This window comes from Phoca vitulina, unplaced genomic scaffold (genome assembly GCF_004348235.1).
Source record: "Phoca vitulina isolate PV1807 unplaced genomic scaffold, GSC_HSeal_1.0 scaffold30, whole genome shotgun sequence".
NCBI lineage: Eukaryota > Metazoa > Chordata > Mammalia > Carnivora > Phocidae > Phoca > Phoca vitulina.
Genome location: NW_022589733.1, coordinates 20,033,763 through 20,054,964, shown reverse-complemented (window position 1 = coordinate 20,054,964; position 21,202 = coordinate 20,033,763). Strand labels below are relative to the sequence as shown.

The 21,202-nt window shown below is 41.6% G+C and overlaps 1 protein-coding gene across 2 annotated transcripts in view; it reads right to left on the bottom strand.

Annotated features, from left to right (window-relative positions):
- Positions 1-21,202, bottom strand: part of WWP2 (WW domain containing E3 ubiquitin protein ligase 2) — a 141,097-nt gene that overhangs the window by 48,381 nt on the left and 71,514 nt on the right. For both annotated transcript variants that reach the window (XM_032424243.1, XM_032424244.1), the window contains exon 7: positions 8,884-9,011. In XM_032424243.1, coding sequence (XP_032280134.1) covers positions 8,884-9,011 — 128 coding nt within the window. The remainder of the gene's footprint in view (positions 1-8,883; positions 9,012-21,202) is intronic.

The following is a 21,202-nucleotide window of genomic DNA, read 5'->3' as shown; positions in this document are numbered from 1 at the left end:
GGCATGACTAAATTGTCACTCCTTGTCTTTGTCAATCCAGTTTTTTTGTCTATTTGAAGCCACATCAATGGCTTGAGTATGGTGCTCTGCCACTGGCTTACTGGTGTGACCATAAGCCAGTAACTTAATTGTCTGAACTTCAGTTTCTTCTGACTATAAGCTGTGATGGAGTGGATTTATCACTGAGGTTCTTTCAAGCTCTCATGTTCTAAGAATGTGTATATATTTACAACACATACACTTTCTGAGAGTAGACGAATACAAGCACGGACACAGAAAGTTTGTCAGCGCAAGGATATCTGGCTCTCATACTCTATTTCCAAATCAAGTGTAGCACAAAGCTCCAAAACAGATGAGCTCCTGTGGTGAATCAAGGGCTCTTGGATAGGTCTGTGGACAGATGCAGTCTTGGTGGGAACCCTTCGAACTAGATTTGCATCTGCATGCATAGTCAAATCCAAATAGCATTGATTGGAGGGTCTTTTCCATTGGCATGCCATGGAAAATGGGGCTCTGCTTTTGTTCTTTTCCTGGTCAACAATTTCATAATAATTATTTTTAATAGGTAGTACATGTACATTATGAGAATTTTTTAAAGATTTTATTTATTTATTTGACAGAGAGAGACACAGCGAGAGAGGGAACATAAGCAGGGGGAGTGGGAGAGGGAGAAGCAGGCTTCCTGTGGAGCAGGGAGCCCGACGCGGGGCTCAATCCCAGGACCCCGGAATCACAACCTGAGCCGAAGGCAGACGCTTAACGACTGAGCCACCCAGGCGCCCCTTCTATGAGAATTTTAGAAGTATAAAAGCTCAAACAGTATAAAGAAAGTCTCCTTCCTGTTCCAGTCCTCTGGCCCCCAGTTTCCTCCCCAGAGGCAGTCACTGTTGTGATTCTTATGATTCTTTCAAAGATATTCTTTGACTATACAAGCATATGCACATATATTTGAAAACACACACACACACTCATACACACTAGCACAATGTATATGCTATTCTGCACCTTGCCACTTAATAATTAGAAATTTTTGCAAAGAATTTGAAACAAACTTGAAGAGCTTTGGCACGTCTCTCCTTTGCTAACCCCAACCAGATATGGGGACAATTTTAGTATCAAAAAGAACAATAATCACAATGGATTGAAATATTTTTTTTTTAAGCTTTTTTTTTTTTAAGATTTTATTTATTTATTTGACAGAGAGAGGGAACACAAGCAGGGGGAGTGGGAGAGGGAGAAGCAGGCTTCCCGCCAAGCAGGGAGCCCGATGCGGGGCTCGGTCCCAGGACCCTGGGATCATGACCTGAGCTGAAGGCAGACGCTTAATGACTGAGCCACCCAGGCGCCCCTGGATTGAAATATTTTAAATGTTTAAATCCAAGAGCTTATAATGATTTTTACACAAAACAAAATTTCATTTTTCATTTTTACAGGATGTGAGGAAATTAATTCTTTATTCTGAAAACTGGTAAATAAAAGGAAAGACCCAAGCATTTCTCCTGCCTTTTCTTTACAAACTGAATCTCAATGTAGCCAAATAGTTGATGAGGGCAAGTTTCTCTTATAGGCATGATAGGATTAGAATATGACTGTTTTGCAATCCCCATCCAATTTATGGATTTAGGCAATAATCATCAGTGGGTGCTAACATTGCAAAAGGGTGACAGCCAGCTGTGATGTGCCTTCTGATGGAAGACTCTGTGTGTGTCACCAACATTGAATATTTAACAGCAAAAAGAACACTACAATAAACTTATCACCCAGCTCCAAATATTATTGGTTCATGGCTATTTTAATTTCACCTAGAGCCCCACCCACCTCTGTTCTACACACCCAACCCCAGTTCCCCCATCTCCCTCTCATTTTTTTTTTTAAAGATTTTTAAAGATTTTATTTATTTATTTGACAGAGAGAGACACAGCAAGAGGGGGAACACAAGCAGGGGGAGTGGGAGAGGGAAAAGCAGGCTTCCCACTGAGCAGGGAGCCCGACGCGGGGCTCGATCCCAGGACCCTGCGATCATGACCTGAGCCGAAGGCAGAATCTTAACGATTGAGCCACCCAGGTGCCCCTTATTTTTTAATTTTTATTATTATTATTTTTTTAAAGATTTTATTTATTTGTCAGAGAGAGAGAGGGAGAGCACAAGCAGGGGGAGCGGCAGGCAGAGGAAGAAGCAGGCTCCCAGCTGAGCAGGGAGCCCAACGCAAGGCTCGATCCCAAGACCCCGAGATCATGACCCGAGCCGAAGGCAGACGCTCAACAGACTGAGCCACCAGGTGCCCCCTTGTCTTTACATCATGCATGGTCCTTAGCAAAATGGCATTCGACAAATATTTGTTCAATAAACCTAATAATCTAGTGAAAGAAATCTGAAATAAAACCACCTGACATTTGTCTAACACTATCAATTGCAAAGCAGTTTCTTTTCATTTTTATTTTGGAATAATTTTAGACTTACAGAAAAGCTGCAAAGATAGCACAAAGATAGCAATATTAGGGGAAAGTGAGTCAACGGCATACTATCTTATATAAGCACAGAACATTTGTCAAAGCTGAAAAACAAACATCAGTACATTACTACTAACCCAACTTCAGACTTTATTTGGATTCACCAGCTTTACCACTCATGTCCTTTTTCTGTTCCAAGATCCAATCCAGGAACCTACAATGCCTTTAGCAAATTTATTTTCATTAGCTCATTTACCTGCCCAATAGCTCTGCGAGGAAGATACTATTCATATTCTATTTAAGACAAAACTGAAGCTCACAGAGGTTCCATCTGGACAGGTGCCATGCAGGTAGCCAATAGCAAAACCAGTACTCAAATCCAGAATACCATGAGGTAAAAGCAATGGTGGAGGAAGGGGAAAAGAAATGAAGATGGCTTTGACAGCTTTCCTCTATGGGAAGAAAAGCTGGGTACCAAGATGACACGGTAAATGGGCTAATTAGGTAAAATGGTAGTTGAATGGCCTCTGGTTTTGGCAACGAGGAGTATTTCACAAGGTTCCCTCTGTGATGTTGGTTAAACATTCTAACTTTATGAATCAGATATTCATTCAGGACTGAGACATACTCTAGTCACAGTTAGCCAAAAAAAGATCAGGATTTGTAAATTCTTGTTCTTAATCCTGGACACGCCGCCAGCTCACTGTATGTTCCAAGATCTTCAGGTGCGTGTAGCGTAGCGCAGGCTCTTGGTATACACACAGGCCTTTCAGCCGCCACACTAAGACATGGCAAAGGCAACTGCCAACAGTGGAAACTTTTTAAACTGAAGATCAGCTCGTAACATATGATGCACAGCAAAGCAGTCACTATCTCTCATCCATGAAACACAAGCAATGGATTCCCAAGGTAACTAGCTGCTCAGTTCTTCACAAGAGCAACCAAAACTAGAAAAATCTTTCATAATTAGCATGACACAGGGTGAAGCTTATATATAAAGAAAAACAACTAAATTAGATGGGGAAAAAAAAGAAAAATTAAATGGAAAACAAGAAGAGAAACTTGAAAAATGGACAAAGCCATACCATGGGAAAGTTCAGTCCTTCCTTGACCAATATATAGATTCGCCCAACTTCCATGTACATTCCATCATGCTTCTAAGAACTTAAAGACTGAAATTTGTTTTGAGAATGTATAAACTACCAAAGAATATCATGGGGAAAAAGTAATAGGGCACAGGAGTAGCTCTTCAAAACATTAGAAAAACACACTATCACACGTCAATAATCAAAGTCACATGGGAATGGCCCCAAACCGGAAATAAATAAATGGAATGAGTAAAGAGTCCAGAAATAAATTCTCACTGCATATTAAGTACATGATAAGTGATAAACACTAAGTAAAACCACCAGTGAGGAAAAAAAACAATGTTTCTGGAATAATAGGACCCAATATAAAGAAAAATTAATTTAGATCCAGACTTCATCATATTGATATATGTATATAGACATATCACTATACATTCCATTAGGATAGTTATTTTGTAACACCATGAAAAAAAAAGTAAAACAGAATAAAGTATTTATCCCAGCCACAGACAGAGAATTTTTCCCACTACTGAAGCAAAAAGTAAAACTACAAACATTTTTTTAAATGCTCAGGCATAATTATTTTTAAATTTTCTATCTCCTTTTCTACAAAAGCCACAGAAAATGAGATAAAATGTAAAACAATAATATAGGAGGGAAACTTAACATCACAAATTTAACAGATAAAACTTACACCTAAGTACTTTCTATACATTAAGATGGCTATTATTAAAAAAAAAACAGAAAACAACTGTTGGCAAGGATATGGAAAAACTGGAACACTCATTCACTGCTAGAGGAAATGTAAAATGGTGCAGCTACCATGGAAAACAGTTTGGGGGTTCCTCAAAAAGTTACACAGAATTACCAGACATTTACCCCACCAACTCCACTCCTAGGTTTATAGCCAAAAGAATTGAAAGCAGGGACTCAGATAGATGTACACCCACGTTGACAACAGCAATTCAATATTATTCAAAATAGCTGCAAGGTAGGCACAATCCATAGGGTCCACCAAAAGACGAATGGATAAATAAAACGGGGTATACACATGCAGTGGAACATTATCCAGCCTTAAAAAGGAATGAAACTCTGAACACGCTACAACGCGGATGAATCTTGAAAACATGCTAAGTGAAATAAGCCAGAGACAGGGCGCCTGGGTGGCTCAGTTGGTTAAGCGACTGCCTTCGGCTCAGGTCATGATCCTGGAGTCCCGGGATTGAGTCCCACATCGGGCTCCCTGCTTGGCTTTGAAGCAGTCCTCTGACCCTCCTCCCTCTCGTGCTCTCTGTCTCTCATTCTCTCTCTCTCAAATAAATAAATAAAATCTTTAAAAAAAAAGAAATAAGCCAGAGACAAAGGACAAATTATTCCACTGATAAGAGGTACCTAGAATAAGCAAATTCTTAGATTAAATCATTAGCCAGTGGTTATTTTCTAAGGTTTTTTTTTTTTTTCCCAGTAATCTCTACGCACAACATGGAGCTCAAACTCACGACCCCAAGATCAAGAATCTCTTGCCCTACTGACCGAGCCAGCCAGGAGCCAAGAATAAGCAAATTCTTAGAAACAGGAGAATAGAGGTTACCAAGGGCTGGCGCTGGAGGGCGGAGAGGAGGAAGTTATTGTTTAAAGGGTACAGAGTTTCAGTTTGAGAAGATGAGAAGGTTCTGGACATGCATCGTGGTGGTGATAGTTGCACAACATTGAGAATGTACTTAATGCCACTACATTACACACTTCATATGGTTTAATGTCTATGTATATTTTGCCACAATTAAAAAAAAACTTGTACCAGAACATATAAATCTCTCAATCTCAAAAAAAAAAAAAAATCAAATGCTATGAAAAAAATCACACAAGAGGAAAGAAACAGTCGAGCAAGCAACTAATAAATGAAAACGTGCAATTAGGTTCAACAATGAAGTGGCACTTAATAGCTGTTAGCAAAATGATAAACCAGTATTTATACAGTTTCAGTAAAAAAATAAACCTCATATACCACCTAATGGAAATTTTATACTACTTTGGAACGTATCATTGCTTCAATCCCTTCAGAAGGCTGGTAAAATACATTTGCTCTCATTTTTAAAAATTCATATCCTTTGACTCAAGAACTTTATGCAAGAAGAAACAAAGCTGTGTGCAAAGACATTTGCATTAAGATTTTGTTTTATAATAAGGAAACACATAAGAATTGAATGGTTAAAAGAATTCTGACATACTAACTGCGAAACAGTATGAGGTCACTAAAAAAAGCAAACAAGACAACAGATACACAGAAGCGTGTATAAAAAAACAATGGGATTAAAAAAAAAGCCTCATATCCATGCTACATAACTATAATTGTATGAAATTATTCATAAAGGCAAAAGCTAACTTTGAGAGTCTCAGGCACTCTACATGTTTTATGTAATTTATTCCTTATAACAACTTTATGAGATATATACTCTTGTCCTCATTTTATTAATGAGAAAACTTAAGACCCAGAGAGTCACTGGGCCTTATACACATACTGTACATGGAGGCGGGGGGGGGGGGGGGGGGGTGCTCCAGAATCTGACCCGCGACCAGTATGACTGTGGACTTTATGTGCATGGAAATCACATTTAAGAGAGGAGCGAGATGTTATTTTCTTGGATAAAGTTTTCAATAAAAAGTTAGGAAGTAAATCACGGCACACAGGTCTCAATGAAGTGCTATACTGTTCGTCTACTTCTCGACTGCACCACTTCTAAAACTTAGTAATGTTACATTTATACAGACAGGCTGCCATTCACTTTCATTTTATAAAAATGGATACTTTATAGTTGTGACAACATGAAAAAACCACCTGGAACTCAGCTCTGTCTTTGCCCTAAATGTCTTTTTCATGCCTAACTGCAGAGCATAGCCAAAAAGCCTTGCTAAATAAATCTTGTATGTCTGTGGAAATATTTCCTGGAGGCACGGCTACTACCACCATTTTGGAACTGGTCCTCACAGTTCTAAGAGCAGCGTGTTGAAAGATGAAGATGTCCTCATTCACATCCTCAAACTCCCTTCTTGTCTCGCACTGCCAAAGAGTAGGGTTTCTGTCTGCTCCCCAAAAGAAAGGTAAGATCTTTCTGTACCCCTTGGATAGACATTAAAAAGCCTACAAAGTCCAGGCTGGCTGGAGGCAAAGGTGAACCGTCATCATGGCAGAAAGCAGAGATGAGACGGAGGCCAAGGCCTCGGTATTTTAACAGGCAGAAATCCCTAAAATGCAACAACTGTCCTTCATAGATGGGTTCTGGGAACAGTCTGGGCACTCAGATACACCACTATAAAACATTCCCAATGCACTTTGGGGTTAGAGACGTTTGGCTTTCTGAAGACATGGCTGGAACCTGCCTCGTCTGCTGAAACATAATGTTCTTGCAGATAAGGACAATACGCAAAGGTACCTAAAAATAAACGTAGGGGAAACACAAATCTGTTCCAGGACCCAATAAGAGTGACTCAAAGACCATCACCATATAAAGTCAATTTACCAATAGTTTTTATAAGAAAAGCAGAGATGGCTGAAGGAAACCAGTATGGAGTAACATAGGCCCCTAAAAAACAAAGCGGTTTGGTAGCCTGGCCATGGCCTCCTGGAAACAAATGGTTCCAAAAATCCAGTTCCCCTCCCCATTTGTAAATGCTGGCCCTCCTCTACAAGTGACTTATTTTTCTTTCCCCGCCTTTTTTTTTTTTTTAACGATTTTTATTTATTTATTTATTTGAGAGAGCGAGCGAGTGAGAGAGCATGAACGTGGAGAGGGAGAAGCAGACTTGGCTGCTGAGCAGGGAGCCTGACGCGGGGCTTGATCCCAGGCCTCTGGGATCATGACCTGGGCCAAAGGCAGACGCTTAACCGGCTGAGCCACCCAGGAGCCGCATGACTTATTTTTCGAAGAGAAGCACGTTTACTGGTGCTCATGGAGCTGTATACGGTTTTGTATAGCGCGGTCCAGGGCCGCCACCTCGCCACCCCCTTCACCCAGACTGGAAGGCAGGGCCCCCATGGCCGCTACACCTGGATGGTGCAGCACGCGGATACGGTGGTTGGCACAGGGGCACCAGGCTCGCTGAGCTGGCAGGCACTTGTACTCCTCATCTCCAGCTCATCCTCGTCCTCAAGGCTCAGGGGGAGCTAGCTAACTCAATTCCTTCAGGCAGGTCCTACACTCCAGGGAGAATGTCCGCTCACCACCCACGCACGGAGCCCAGAAGGACGGGCCACTCCTCCCTGCAGTCCATGGTGGGTAATGGTATAACGAAGCACCAGGAGCTATCAGAGGGGCTCCGTGGCCCTCATCCGGTGCTGCCAGAGAGCTGAAAGCCACTAGAAAGCAACCCTAGTTGATCTCTCCGACTCAGTAGGTTCGGCTCACAAAGGGCAGCACCAAGCCTGGGAATGCTGTGTGCAGAAGGTATGCTGCTCTGGATCTCCCCTCCTTGGCGTCACCCCTCGGCTATCACAAGCACCTACAAAACTCATTCCGTGCCACGTACGGATTCTCTGCCATCTACAGTTTACTGAAGTAAACATCCAAGTCCTTCCCCAACTGCTTCAAATTTAGACAAATTACCAAATGACTGGCAGTCACTAAAGATTTGACAATCTTCAAGACACTGAAAAAACTAATTTTTTTTTTTTTTGCTTTTTAATTCGACACTGCCCTGATGAGACAGAAGGAAAGCATGAGAAAAACTATTTGTTCTGAAATCAGTCCTTCCCTTCCCACTTAGAGAGAAGTAGAATCAAGGGCAGAAAAGTTCTCTGTGGATAAGGAAGGGCTACCTACCTATTCTCAAATGGGACAAATACTCTCACTGGAACAGCCATGGAATGTGCTCCCCCCACCTCCCCACCCCGCGTGACACTCTGGCTTTGCCCCTAGTCAGCATCCCAACCAGTCCAACAGCACTGCCATCTTCTCAAACCCAGCTCTGAGCTACAATACTTAGTCTTCTTTCTACCTAGTCTGATCATTGCCTTAAATTAAGGAAATAAAAAATGTGTCATATATAAATAAGATATCCCCTCTGCCCCCAATACTGATAAGAAATGAATTTAAAAAATCAATACTTTTTATTTTTGTGCAAAGGAATATTTTAGAAGAGTGCAGGCATATGGAGAATAACCTCGGCTGAAGAGAATCTGCCAGAGACAAAAGAAGATGGGCCGGTGGAAAGGCTGATGGATTTTAGCACTGGAGTCTTCTCCTGCCCACCCGACATTCTGACACAGCAGGCAGAGTCCCAACTCCATGTGAGCACAGGTTAGAAGCCGCTGCTTTAGTCCAGGCTGCTATTTTGTGCTGTCACTCACCTGTGCCATTGGCCAAGCCATTGTGGGTTGGGTTCTTGACGGGCTGGCGGTGCCGGGTGCTGGTACCGGGGCTTTGCTCACCGGCTGCTGTGGTTGTTCTGGCCGAGCCACCTGAATGTCTGTGCGTCCTGGAAATTCAAAGTATAAAGCAGACAGATATAAGTCAGTGTGAAAAAGAAAGAAGTATGTCCCATCTAAGTCACCGTATTCCCTCTCTCGCTATTTATTGGAAATAAGACTTTTAATAGCCCCTGTAGTCTTTGACTCAACAGAAGCTGGCTCCAAACAGAGACTCAGGTAAGCTTCCTCCTTGGTAATAGCCCAGAAGGCAACTTTGGGTAAACTTTTCCACTTGAAGTAAACAAATCCAGAGTGAATTGCCCCCACATCTGAAAAAACTGGCAAAATATCCCATGACCATCACATTATTTTTATTGGGCTCAAATGTAATAAATAAACAAGAATCACTGGACAGGCTACAGATGACATAATTCTCCCATTAGGTAAAAAGAGCCCAAATCATATCCAAATCTATTTTCTCTATAGCTAGAAACATACTTCCCTTGGGAAAAGAAGTCAAGGGGCACTAGACAACTCCAGCCAATGCATATGTTGACATGTTTTATCTAGAAAAGATGACTCAATGGTCCATCCAAATCAATGAGGAACAAAGCATAAAGGGATCTACATCGCAGAAAATGGTGGGATCTAGGAGCAGAGAATCTATCTGACAACTTCAGAGAACACGAGACAATAGGCAGTATGTGTTCTCACAGTCCTGTTGTCGCCTGACTTTGTTCACTCAGTGAAAATGTCTAAGCCTCCCTGCCCTTCAGTCCAGCTGTTTTGTCAAAGGAGATTATTCTACTGCATAGTCATTGTTTATTAGTCTTCAAGTGAGAATATTTAAAAGTGAGAGTATTTAAACATCATCCAGTAAAGAAAAGACCACCCCTGACTAAGCAAAGAAACAGAGGTCCACATACCCATACCCTCCATAACGCATACCCCCATGGATAGAGGTCGCATACCAGGTACATGGGGCAGTGAGAATACGATCAACAATAAAAGGAATAACAATAACTATAGCAGTATATAATATGCACTGAGTCAGAACATTATGTAACAGATATCCATGGTGCACTGTGCACTTTTTATTTTATCTCATCTAGCATGGTAACCCTAGAAGGAGTTTACTATTGTTATACCTATTTTACAGATAAGAAAGAAGACAGAGAAAGAAAGCAACGGAGCAAGACTCAAATCCAGGTAGTCTAAGATCAAGAGCTCATGTTCTTTGGTTGGAGACTGGGGGAAGGTAGCCTGGACTTGAGCTGAATCCCTCCCAGGCTATTCTTTCACTGGTCACTTGGCCAATGGTGAGATGAAGAGCTCAAATGGAAAGGTCCCCTGCTGGGCTGGAAGGCTCCATATCCACCAGAACACCTCTGCTGGTGAGACTCTCTCATCCAGTGTTGGGACAAGCCCGCAACACAACAAACCTGGAGGTTCCCAGGGGAATAAGAAATGCCCCCACCAACAAGTACCTTCTCCAGCACAAGAAATGGACTTTTTCCAACAAGATGGGCATAAGCCAAAATAGTTATAGTCATTATCTCTGACTGTTGTGAATATGAATTCCCTTAGCTTTTCCTTTTGTGCTTTTCTAGAGTTTTCTAGTTTTCTCCATTGAACTTGTATACTTTTGAGTAAGGAAAAAACACAATTTTTTAAGGAGGGAAAAAGTTTTTTCTTAGATCAAAACTGTAGGAAGGAAGGAAGGAAGGAAGGAAGGAACCTAACAAATCGTGGAGTTCTTCATACCTAAAGACTGCATGGCAGTTAAAAATGGATAGAGAGGGCACAACTGAGCTATGGAAATAAAGATTTAATTTGGACTCTCTTTTTCCATCTTATTTTTCCCTGAGCTAATTTCATAAATCGAAAGCTGTCAACCACACCTCAGTCAAAAACAAAAAAATATTTCAAAGTCCCCACTTCATGGGAAGAAATGTTAGTACTGAGCATTTTACCACAACTCCTCATCGAAAGCAGAATGAGTACAGATTAGTTCCAAAGGAAAAGACGGTCTTCCGCCACGGGTGAGTGTGTGTGTGTGTGTGTGTGTGTTGAGGGCAGAGAGCTTGACAGAGATAAAATTGGTTAATAAAAGGTTTATTTCAGCCCAGAACACCCTTAAAAGGACAAATAAGCCTCTCAGATCTGGTACTCAGAGCCCACAGCAGAGGGCTGTATCACTCAGGAAGCAGCAGGCGTGTGGCAGCACAGGAAAGGCGACATCAGTCCTGTCACACGCACAGGCTCCGACGAGCCCGTGATCACTCCCAGTCCAGGGCTCCCTGTCCCTCTGCAGAGCAGCTGGGCATGACAACAGGGTGGGCCCCATTAACTCTCCTGGCTCCTCCCTCCCTTCCCCGAAAGGGCATGTGGTCAGAGTTGAGAGAGAATACTCTCAGAAATGTTTAACCACTAATGATAGCAGCTTGCCCTGAATGATGGGCTGCAGCAGGGCTGGGATTAGCCTGTAACCAGGGGCAGCCGGGACCACTTGGCATGAATGGCTGCCTCCCTGGCCACAGCCCACACTGCAACCTCCGCCCTCCCCCAACACACACACACACACACACACACACACACACACACAACCCCCATTCCCCAGATTCTTCCCTTGCCCTCAATCTGGAGTTTCCCCCTTTTTTCACCTTGAATTACCTTTAACATACGACTCTCAGAAAGAAGAAAGGCCTCAACAGTTGAGGAAAATCTTCTCTTCAGCAGTTTCCTCTCTTGGAGGACTCACTCAGCCCTTACAAAATGGGATTGTGTCGTGATTAAAAGCTGGCCCAAATGCTGAAACCACACACCATAAGCCAAAATAGTATCAGGACAAAAGCGAGACGATGGGGTGGAGATGAGCTGGGCTCCACCACAGGCAGCCTGGCTTCAACTCTGCCAGTGACTTCAACTTTGGCCTGATCTTGTCACCATTTTGAGGGTGGAGATGGCAGCAGGGGTGGGAGGGTGAGTGGGTTATGCAGCCCTGAGACAGTCAGAAGAAGATGGAACAGCAAAACTCCACAACTGGTTTCAAGTTATCTAGTTACCGAGATTCAGCTCTCTTTACAGCGTGCCCTTCTCAGAATGCTGGCATGTCCTTACCTAAGTTCCTCTCTCAGAACCTGAGGCCTCCCTAAGAAATCCAGTCAAGGCCAGGGCCCTGGAATTCTCTCTCCACATTCCCAGAAGCAGATCTGCTGCACTTGAAGTCCCCCAGATGGGGCTCTGGGCTGTCCCTTGGCATTCAAGCTCTGCCATTCACAGAGTTGGCCTCAGTCCTCAGCTGTACCCTGAGAGCCACAAGCTTGGTTGCTTTGAGACATCTTGCATCACCCTTCATGAAGGCCACTGAATAGCATTTGATTATCTTCTGAGCACTAAGCCCTGTTCTAACAACAAAACAGAAAGGGTCCTGGCGCTCCAGGTTGGTGAACACATGGAGATGTGGGTAGAGTGGCGTGCCTGCAGAGGGCATGGAAGCTCCCCACCTTTTCCCCATACCTCACCCTATGTACCTCTCTTCCATCTGGCTGTTGATTCATATCCTTTAGTAAACTGGTAAACATTTAAAAACAAAAACAGAAAGAGTCCCTGATCTCTTTCAAAAAGTTTACATCTTAGTGGAAATGCGGTGATTTGTAATTTTGCATCACCCTCTACAGTGCTGACATGTGAGAGCCACTGGGCCAGTGAGTGAGACTGGCTGACACCTTGGCACTGTCATTCCAGTGCAACTTTGATGACCATCGTCACATACGCAATAATTTATGTGGAGTAGTTACACAAAACTTTGTTTCTTTGGTTTAAAAAGAGGCCAGCCCTAGCACTGGTAACATAAGTGAAAACAAGATGAAAAGCAAAGGCTCACAAGCCAGAACACAAAATTTTTTGTCAAATTAAAAGTGAAATTCAAAATTTGGTGATGGCTCAGATTTTGAGATTAATAAGTCTATCATATCCTTCATGTGGAAATTGATTTTTAAAAGTAGTAGGTAGTTTCATCAAAATTCAAAATTCCTGCTCTTCCAAAGATACTGTCAAGAAAACAAAAAGACAATCCAGGGACTGGGAAAAAAATATTTGCAAAATACATATCTGATGAAGGACTTAGATCCAGAATATATAAAGAACTCTCAAAACTCAGTAAAAACAAACCAATATAAAAAATAATCAAAGGATTTTAACAAACATTTCACCAGAGACAATCCAGAAATGGCAAATAAGCACAGGAAAGGTGTTCAACATCATTAGTCATTAGGGAAATACGAATTAAGATCACAATGAGATACCATCACATGCCTAGTAGAATAGACAAAGTAAAAACAGACAAACAAAAGAACGGACAGTAGCAAGTGCTGAGGAAGATGGACACAAAGCAACTGAAAGTCTCAAACACTGCTGGAGGGAATGGGATGTGGTACAGCCACTTTAGAAAACAGTATGGAGGGGAAAAAAAAAAAAAAAGAAAGGGTTTGGCAGTTTTTCGTAAAGTTAAATATGCACTTAGCATACAAACCAGCAATCCTACTCCTAGGTATTTACCCAAAAGAAAGGAAAACGTAAGTTTCCATAACCTGTAGGCAAATGTTTATAGTGACTTTATTCATAATTTCCAAAACTGTAAACAACCCAAAGTCCTTCAACTGGTGAATGAACGGACAAACTGCGGTACATCCATACAAGGGACTTGTACTCAGCAAATAAAAGCAAAGAAATTACTAATACATGAAACAACACAGATTCATCTCAAATGCCCTATGCTAACCAGAAGACAAACTCAAAAGGCTACAGTGTTTCATTCCATTTTTATAACATTTAGGAGGAAGCAAGGCAAACTGTATGGAAAGAAAACAGATTGGTGTTTGCCAGGGGCTGGAAGTAGAAGGAGAGGATGACTACAAAGAGGCACAAGGGAACTTTTCAGGAAGATAAAACTATGTATATCTTGGAAACGGTAGTGGTTACGAGACTGTATGCTTTTGTCAAAACCCACAGAACTGTACATGGAAAAGGGTGAATTTTCCTCTATATAAATTATACCTCAGTAAACCTAACTTAATAATTTCTAAAAATCAATTTGTATATTTCAGCCACTGCAAAAACAGTTCATCACATGAGAAAAAATAAAAGTGAGCAAAAGTTTTAAAAGACAGGTAACTTGAGAAACAAACTGAGGGTTCTAGAGGGGAGGGGGGTGGGGGGATGGGTTAGCCTGGTGATAGGTATTAAAGAGGGCATGTACTGAATGGAGCACTGGGTGTTATATGCAAACAATGAATCATGGAACACTACATCAAAAACAAATGATGTAATGTATGGTGATTAACATAACATAATAAAAAAAAACCTACAATAAAAAAATAAAAGACAGGTAACTTACTGTGTGAGGATATGCTCAAAAAAACACACAGAAAACAAGAATCTTGATAAGAATGTACTTTAGGCGATATTCAAGACTCTCCAAACACTCTGTATTAATAAACATGAGGATTCTTCAAAGCCCAAGAACACATTTCTCCCAAATGTTGAGAATTCCTGGTTGACTGGATACTGGGTGCCAAGCACAATTTTCTACCTTGGTAAAAGAGGCCTGCGATACAAAGGGGAGGTTCTCTGACCTCAGATCCAGGCCCATTAGTATTTGAGCTCAGCACATGAGAAGTTTCAGGGTAGAACAACTAACAGTGAGTTTTCCTCCATTTACAAAAACAAATCAATAACGACGCAGAAGGTACAATCACCCAATAAACTTCAAACTCTTCTCACACTCTAATCCAGGGAATTGATATTTGCCTGAATGACTGGACCTAAGAGGGTGGCTGTCCAGTCCCTCCTCCAAGGCCTCTTAACTGGGCATTGTCTTTTAATAGCGGCATGGAAACAAACTGAGTGAGGCTGGGCCGGTTTCCAGTAAGACAGAACCAGCAAAAAAAAATAAAATAAAAAGGCACTTAAAATAGAAGCACTAAAAAAAAAAAAAAGAAAACGGGAATTGGTGATGGGAAAAGAAATGGTTTCCACCATTCAGAGACGCATCAATAAGCAAACCTGCTCCCACCTACACCCTGTTCAATCCTTCCTCCCCATTCAAATGTGGATTCAGGGGAAATAAAAAATAATAATTAATAAATAAATAAATAAATAAATAAATAAATAAAGGGATAAAAAGGAGAGGTGAAAGGGAAAGGCACAATTAAGAGTTAAAATGAGACCATTCTAGTCATTCCAAGGGTAATTTACAGCTCCATTCCACACCCTACCTCTAGGCTGCCAGCCTCAGAAATGACAGGAAAGGTAAAAATAAAACTGCTGCCAAGTCCATTCTATGTTTCAGAAAGACAAATGATTTACTTTTTTTTTTTTTTAGATTTTATTTATTTATTTGACAGAGAGAGAGACACAGCGAGAGAGGGAACACAAGCAAGGGGAATGGGAGAGAAGCAGGCTTCCCGCTGAGCAGGGAGCCCGGTGTGGGACTCGATCCCAGGACCCTGGGATCATGACCCAAGCCGAAGGCAGATGCCTAACGACTGAGCCACCCAGGCGCCTGACAAATGATTTACTTTTGCACAACCTTGAGTACAGAGCAATCCTCTCAACAGTGGCAGCTTTGGAAGACTAAAAGATTCAACTTACAAGAGAACATACAATACATTTTGATGCATCTAACTTAATTCCATGTTGTAGGTCGAGAGTAATAGAAAAGAATACTCAAACACCCTCCCCAACTTGAAAGGGAGCTGAAGTTCCGGGGAAGTATTCACTCCTCATTCCACCCAGCTCGGTGCAGCAGTCAATGACGGACATGTTCCTTGGCCTGAGATGCTACAAGGGCATAGGATGCTCACGTGGAGAGCATTGGGGGCCACCAGCCTCCACTGACACGCAGGAGGAACCTGCACGGGTGGACCCTGAAAGGGATGCGGAGCCCCACCTTGTACGGGTAAGCCAGAAGGGCGTCTCCACCTTCTTCCTACTGAAATCATCTCTTGTTTGAGCGTCCCTTGTGCTACAGCCTCAGACCAGAAAGGACTACATGGGGTCCTGAGGTACTGGGGTCAACAGTTCATTCAGCTGTCATTTCTAAGTGTTCTGACCCAGCAAATCACAAAGGCAGAAATCCAGCAGGAGTGAAGGAAGCTCCAAAAAGAGTATGTTCCTTGGACAATCCTCAGAACATCCCTCTAAACTGTTCCTGAGGATAATTCAGAGCCTTTGAGGATCTACTCACCTGGGAGACTCTTCTCTGGACGCCCAATCCAAATCTTGGTCTGAATGTCCCTCATCTCCCAGGCTAGAGTAAATTCCCTTACATTCTCTCACAAAGCATTCTAATTTTCCCTTTATGGCACTTCTATTTGTAATTATGTATTTGTGTGTTTATTTGTTCAATATGTATTTCCAATAAGGTCCGTGAGGGCGGGCACCATGTCTCTTCTGTGTACCTTTGCATAAACCAGCACCCAGCATGTGCCTGGCCCCACAAGAAGGCATGTAAAAATATTTGCTGAATGAATAAAAGAAGCAGGCTGTCAAGTTCAAAAGCACTCTTGGGCCTGTAATCTCTAGTACTGCCCATGTTCTTTGCAGTCCAGTCACTCATCACCTCCTCATCTCCCGCCATCCCTTTAGAGAATGGAATCCATGCCAGGAGATGGAATCCGGAGTCTAGGAGGTGACTGAGAAGTACCAGAGCTACTGCCTTCCAGAAAGACCACCTCTAAGCATCATGTAAAAACATTCTCTAATATTGGGGTCTAGAAATAAAAATCATTTCACTAGACTCATTTCATGGCCACACGTAGATACTAAAATTGTGAGACAATCTCCAAATCCAACAAGTTCTATTTGGCATGGGTTTTAATTTGTTCTAGCTGTAATTTTCAAGCACTCTAACAGGTAAAGTGTAGGCAAGTGACTAAATATGAGAATTTAGAGAGACACCTTCTGTGGTGGGCAGAATTTCTAAAATGAAAACAAAATTTTTTTTTCAGTGCTTCTATTTTAAGTGCCTCCCAAAGATACCCCACCCTAATGCCTAAAACCAGTGAAATGTGACAAAATATCACACCCCTGATTATGTTATGTGGCATCAGTGAACTTAGGACAGGGCGCTCAAACAAGCAGGCCTGATCTGATTATATAACATAAAAACAGTATGCTTTCTCTAGCAGGTGTCAGAAGTGGAAAGCAAAAAAGAAAATCAGAGTGATTCAAAGCTCAAGGGAGTGGGGGGCACCTATATGAGAAGGAAGGGGGCACCAGACCTGAGAGAGGCCCCAGTTAACAGCCAGTAAGGAAACAAGGACCTCAGTCCTACACCCGCAAGCAACTGAAGTCTACCAACCACCGGAATGAGCTTTGAAGCAAAGTCTTCCTTAGACTTTCCAGATTAGAATGCAGCCTGGCGAACACCTTCATTTTGGTCTTGTGGGACCCTGAGTAGACAAGCCAGCCAGCCACACTGTGCCACTACAGAATTGTGAGCTAAAAAATGTTATCGTTTTAAGCCCTAAGTTTGTGGTGATTGATTACACAGCAATAGAAAACTGATAAAAACCTCTCAATACAAATAAATGTCAATTTCCACAGAAGACAATACTGACTTCCAAACATGTGGCTAGGTACTAGCCTTGGCCCAAATTCTTACTGATCACCCTATTTCACTCTGATTTCAGAAGGCCTTATGCGGGTGTGGTATGTCTCTATGCAATCAGGGCTCATCTCAGGGCAAGAGCATTTCTGTGATGCGATGTCCTTTATGAGACACACTTCTAAGATTCAACAATCACTTGGGAATTTCAACTATATAGAAGTGAGGTATTACTGTTCTTAATGGGTAAGTAACATTCTCTTCTGGTAGAGTTCAGCTATAGGGACTTTACACATTCTTTTTCCAAAAAAGACATATTTATGTGTCAACTTGTGTCTGATTCCTTAAAAGTTACAAGGATTTGAAAAGAATAGTCCACGCAAAGGGTTCTATATAGAAATACAAGTCATGAAGAAAAAAGAGATGAAACAGGAGAGACTGAGCAGGCAGTGGGAACCCACCACGCTCTTGGCGGTTAGGCTAAGCCTTGGAAAGCACAAGGCAGTCCTGATAAAAAGTCTCCCCTACACCCTGGGCCCCTGAAATCATCACTTCTCAGGAGAAGTGGTGCCAAGGAATGTAAACTAGTAGCAAGACCCACCCCAAAGTTTTGGCAAATAAGGGAAAGAACATAAGACTCTTTCAACTCAACAAATATTTATTGAGCTGCTGCTACGTGCAGCAAGGCACTATTCTAGGCTCTGCTAAGGACAGAAAGATGAATAATGCACAGATGCCTTTAACATGGTATTTGGCTGAGAGTTTGGCGCCACTCCCCCTGCACCTTCTCCCCCTCCAAAAAGTAGATGGAAGAAGTTGTTACTCCTCGGTAGTCTGCAGTTCATTCTTTTCTAAGCCGAAAGCAAAACTGAATGATGTGATTTAAAATAAATCTTTCTTAAACCTTTTTTAAAGGTAAAATTAAAAAAAGAAAAAAAGAAAACAACAACAACAAACAAACAAACAAACCTGGTCTTACTCTCTCCTTCTCCTTCGCAAAATAACAATTATTTGCACTACATCCTACCCTGGGTTTTCACTAACCTCATTTTTAAAAAAATTTTGTCATTTTGTCGTTAAAACATTGTACTTTCAAAGGCTATTTGTCTATACAAAGTAGACCCAACGCATTAGGTGCGCTAAAAAGTAAAGCCAAACAAAATCTTCAGATAGGGAGAAGTGAATAAGTTCCCATTCTTTTCACACCACTGGATGCAGAATTTCACACTCCATTATCAAATAATCAGCGAGCCAAAGATGACTTCAACTCATCAAGACCAAGAAAAAGCATAGCAAACACAGGCTTAAAGTGCAAAGTCAGCCTAGAGATAGGAAACAAAGAAGGCAGGACAGACAGAAACCGAAAAGGCAAGAGGATGATGAAAACAACTCCAAGGATATCAAGACTCAAAGAAACATAAATGGCCTGTGGCAGTTTCAAGATAGACGCTATCATACTGGTACTTTAAATATTCAGTTCAATGGTATTGCAAGCAATGCTACCTAAAATACAAACAGCAAAAAGATTGAAACTAAATGGGTGGGGGGAAAATATGCCAAGCAAATACAAAACAAAAGGAAGCTGAGACAGCTATGGTAATGTTAAACCAAATAGATTTTTTAAAAATAATTTTTACAAATCAGGTGTAATTTAGAGTTAAATTCACCCTTTTTAAGGGTACAGTCTAATGAGTTGTAACAAATGTGCACAATCGTGTTACCACCACCACAATCAAGACACAGAGCATTTCTATCACCCTCAAACATTTCTGGTGCCCTTTTACAGTTAATCCCACCACCCACCCCCGTCAATTCCTAGAAACTGCTGATTGGATTTCTAGCCCTATAATTTTGCCTTTTCCAGAATGCTATATAAATGGATTCATACACAATGTAGCCTTTTGTACAAGTCTAGCTTCCTGCATTTAGCATAATGCTTTTGAGTATCATCTATGTTGTTGTAGGTTGTTCTTTTTCATCATTCAGACCAAATAAATTTTCAGAGAAAAAGCACTAAAAAAAAAAGAGGATAGTGAGATAAAGATAAAAAGTTTAATTCGCACATAAGTCATATTTCAAATTTATAGCGTGGACCCAATAAAATAATCTTGAAACGCATAAAGCAGAAGTTCACAGACACGATCTGGCCCCACCAATTGCCGCCCTCATCTCCTATTTTCCCACCACTCCCTCCACACCAACCAGACTGGCCTCCCTTCCCTTCCTCCAACTCCAAAGGCCTTGGCAGAAGCCATTCCTCTGCCCAAATATGTTCTTCCCAGATATCCTCACGGACAGCCCTCATCTTCAAATCTTTGCTGAAAGGTCATCTTCTTAACAATGCCTCTCTTGACTGCCTATTTATTTCTGCATCTTAATGTTAGATAATATAGTCATATGTATGTATGTATTTATATATATGCATACATATATGTATGTATTTTTATATACGCATACATATACGTATGTATGCATATATATATTTGCATGGGTCAGATTTATTTTTTAAATAATAAAGATCAATAACACCAGAAAAAAGAGGAACACTGGGATTCTGCAAGGCAAAGGATGTACGTTTCCAGAAAGAACTAGTCCACAAGGTTAAACTTGCACATAGGTCAGGTGGGCCTTTGTGGCTATAGTTTTGGCAGGATGATAGAACCGGATGCCAAAATGAAATGAACTAATACATGAAAGGAAATAAGAAAGGGAGACCCAAAGAATACTGGAGCCAATATCCTCACTATATTTTTAGTAAGTTAAAGGTACATATTAACCTCAGAACACTGTGACACATGCAGCATCACGCTATATAAATTCTGTATTTCAGTTCTGTAACTTTTCATCTAAATGCAAAACTTAAATATAGAATTGTTTCAGTGTTTGAAAGGAGTCTTTCTATCAAGGCTACTGAGGATGCCATTGTAAAGACAGTCACTAAACTAAACCCCAAATCTCCACTGCCACAGACCTTGGTGCTCTCAAAAGGAGTCATCCAGCGCCAACAGAATCCCAAAGGAAAAGTCTAACCTCATCACGCCACACTACGCCACAAACTGGCTTCAGCAACCTCCTTCCCCACCATCCCCATCTGTCTGAAGCATCTGCCATCAGTTCTGTTCCGCTCTTTAATCACCACAGACCCAAGCTGCCTAAGCAATGATGACTAAAAAGTCATTTCTCCAAGACCCATACTCTTTTTATTTGCTTCTCTGTAAATCCTTTCCCTTTCAACCACAATTTTCTAGAACTGAGAAATCCCAGAATCCAGATACAGACCTAATTAAAGTAGAAATATCACTGCTGTGCCCTCATTGTGCTGACCCTTATAATGGCCCCATTGTTCAATGTCAGAAAAACATTTTGTTTGGCTCTGTGTAAGTCTTAAAGTTTGGTTTTCACTCCTCCCCCTGTGGATACACTTTCAGAGTGTGACTGCCCCAGGGCCACAAGGGTCACTAACACCAATCCCAACCATTATGGGGGATGCCATTTTAAAGAGACAGCTTCATAAGCTCCTCCCCTCCTGCATTTCTTTTTTCCATGAATAACATCACAAAGCGCTGAGTCCTCTCTATTCCTGCTCATCCTTTACTCTGTCTCATTAGTCAGTCACCCAGTCCTGCTCAATGATTACACCTCCTAGGT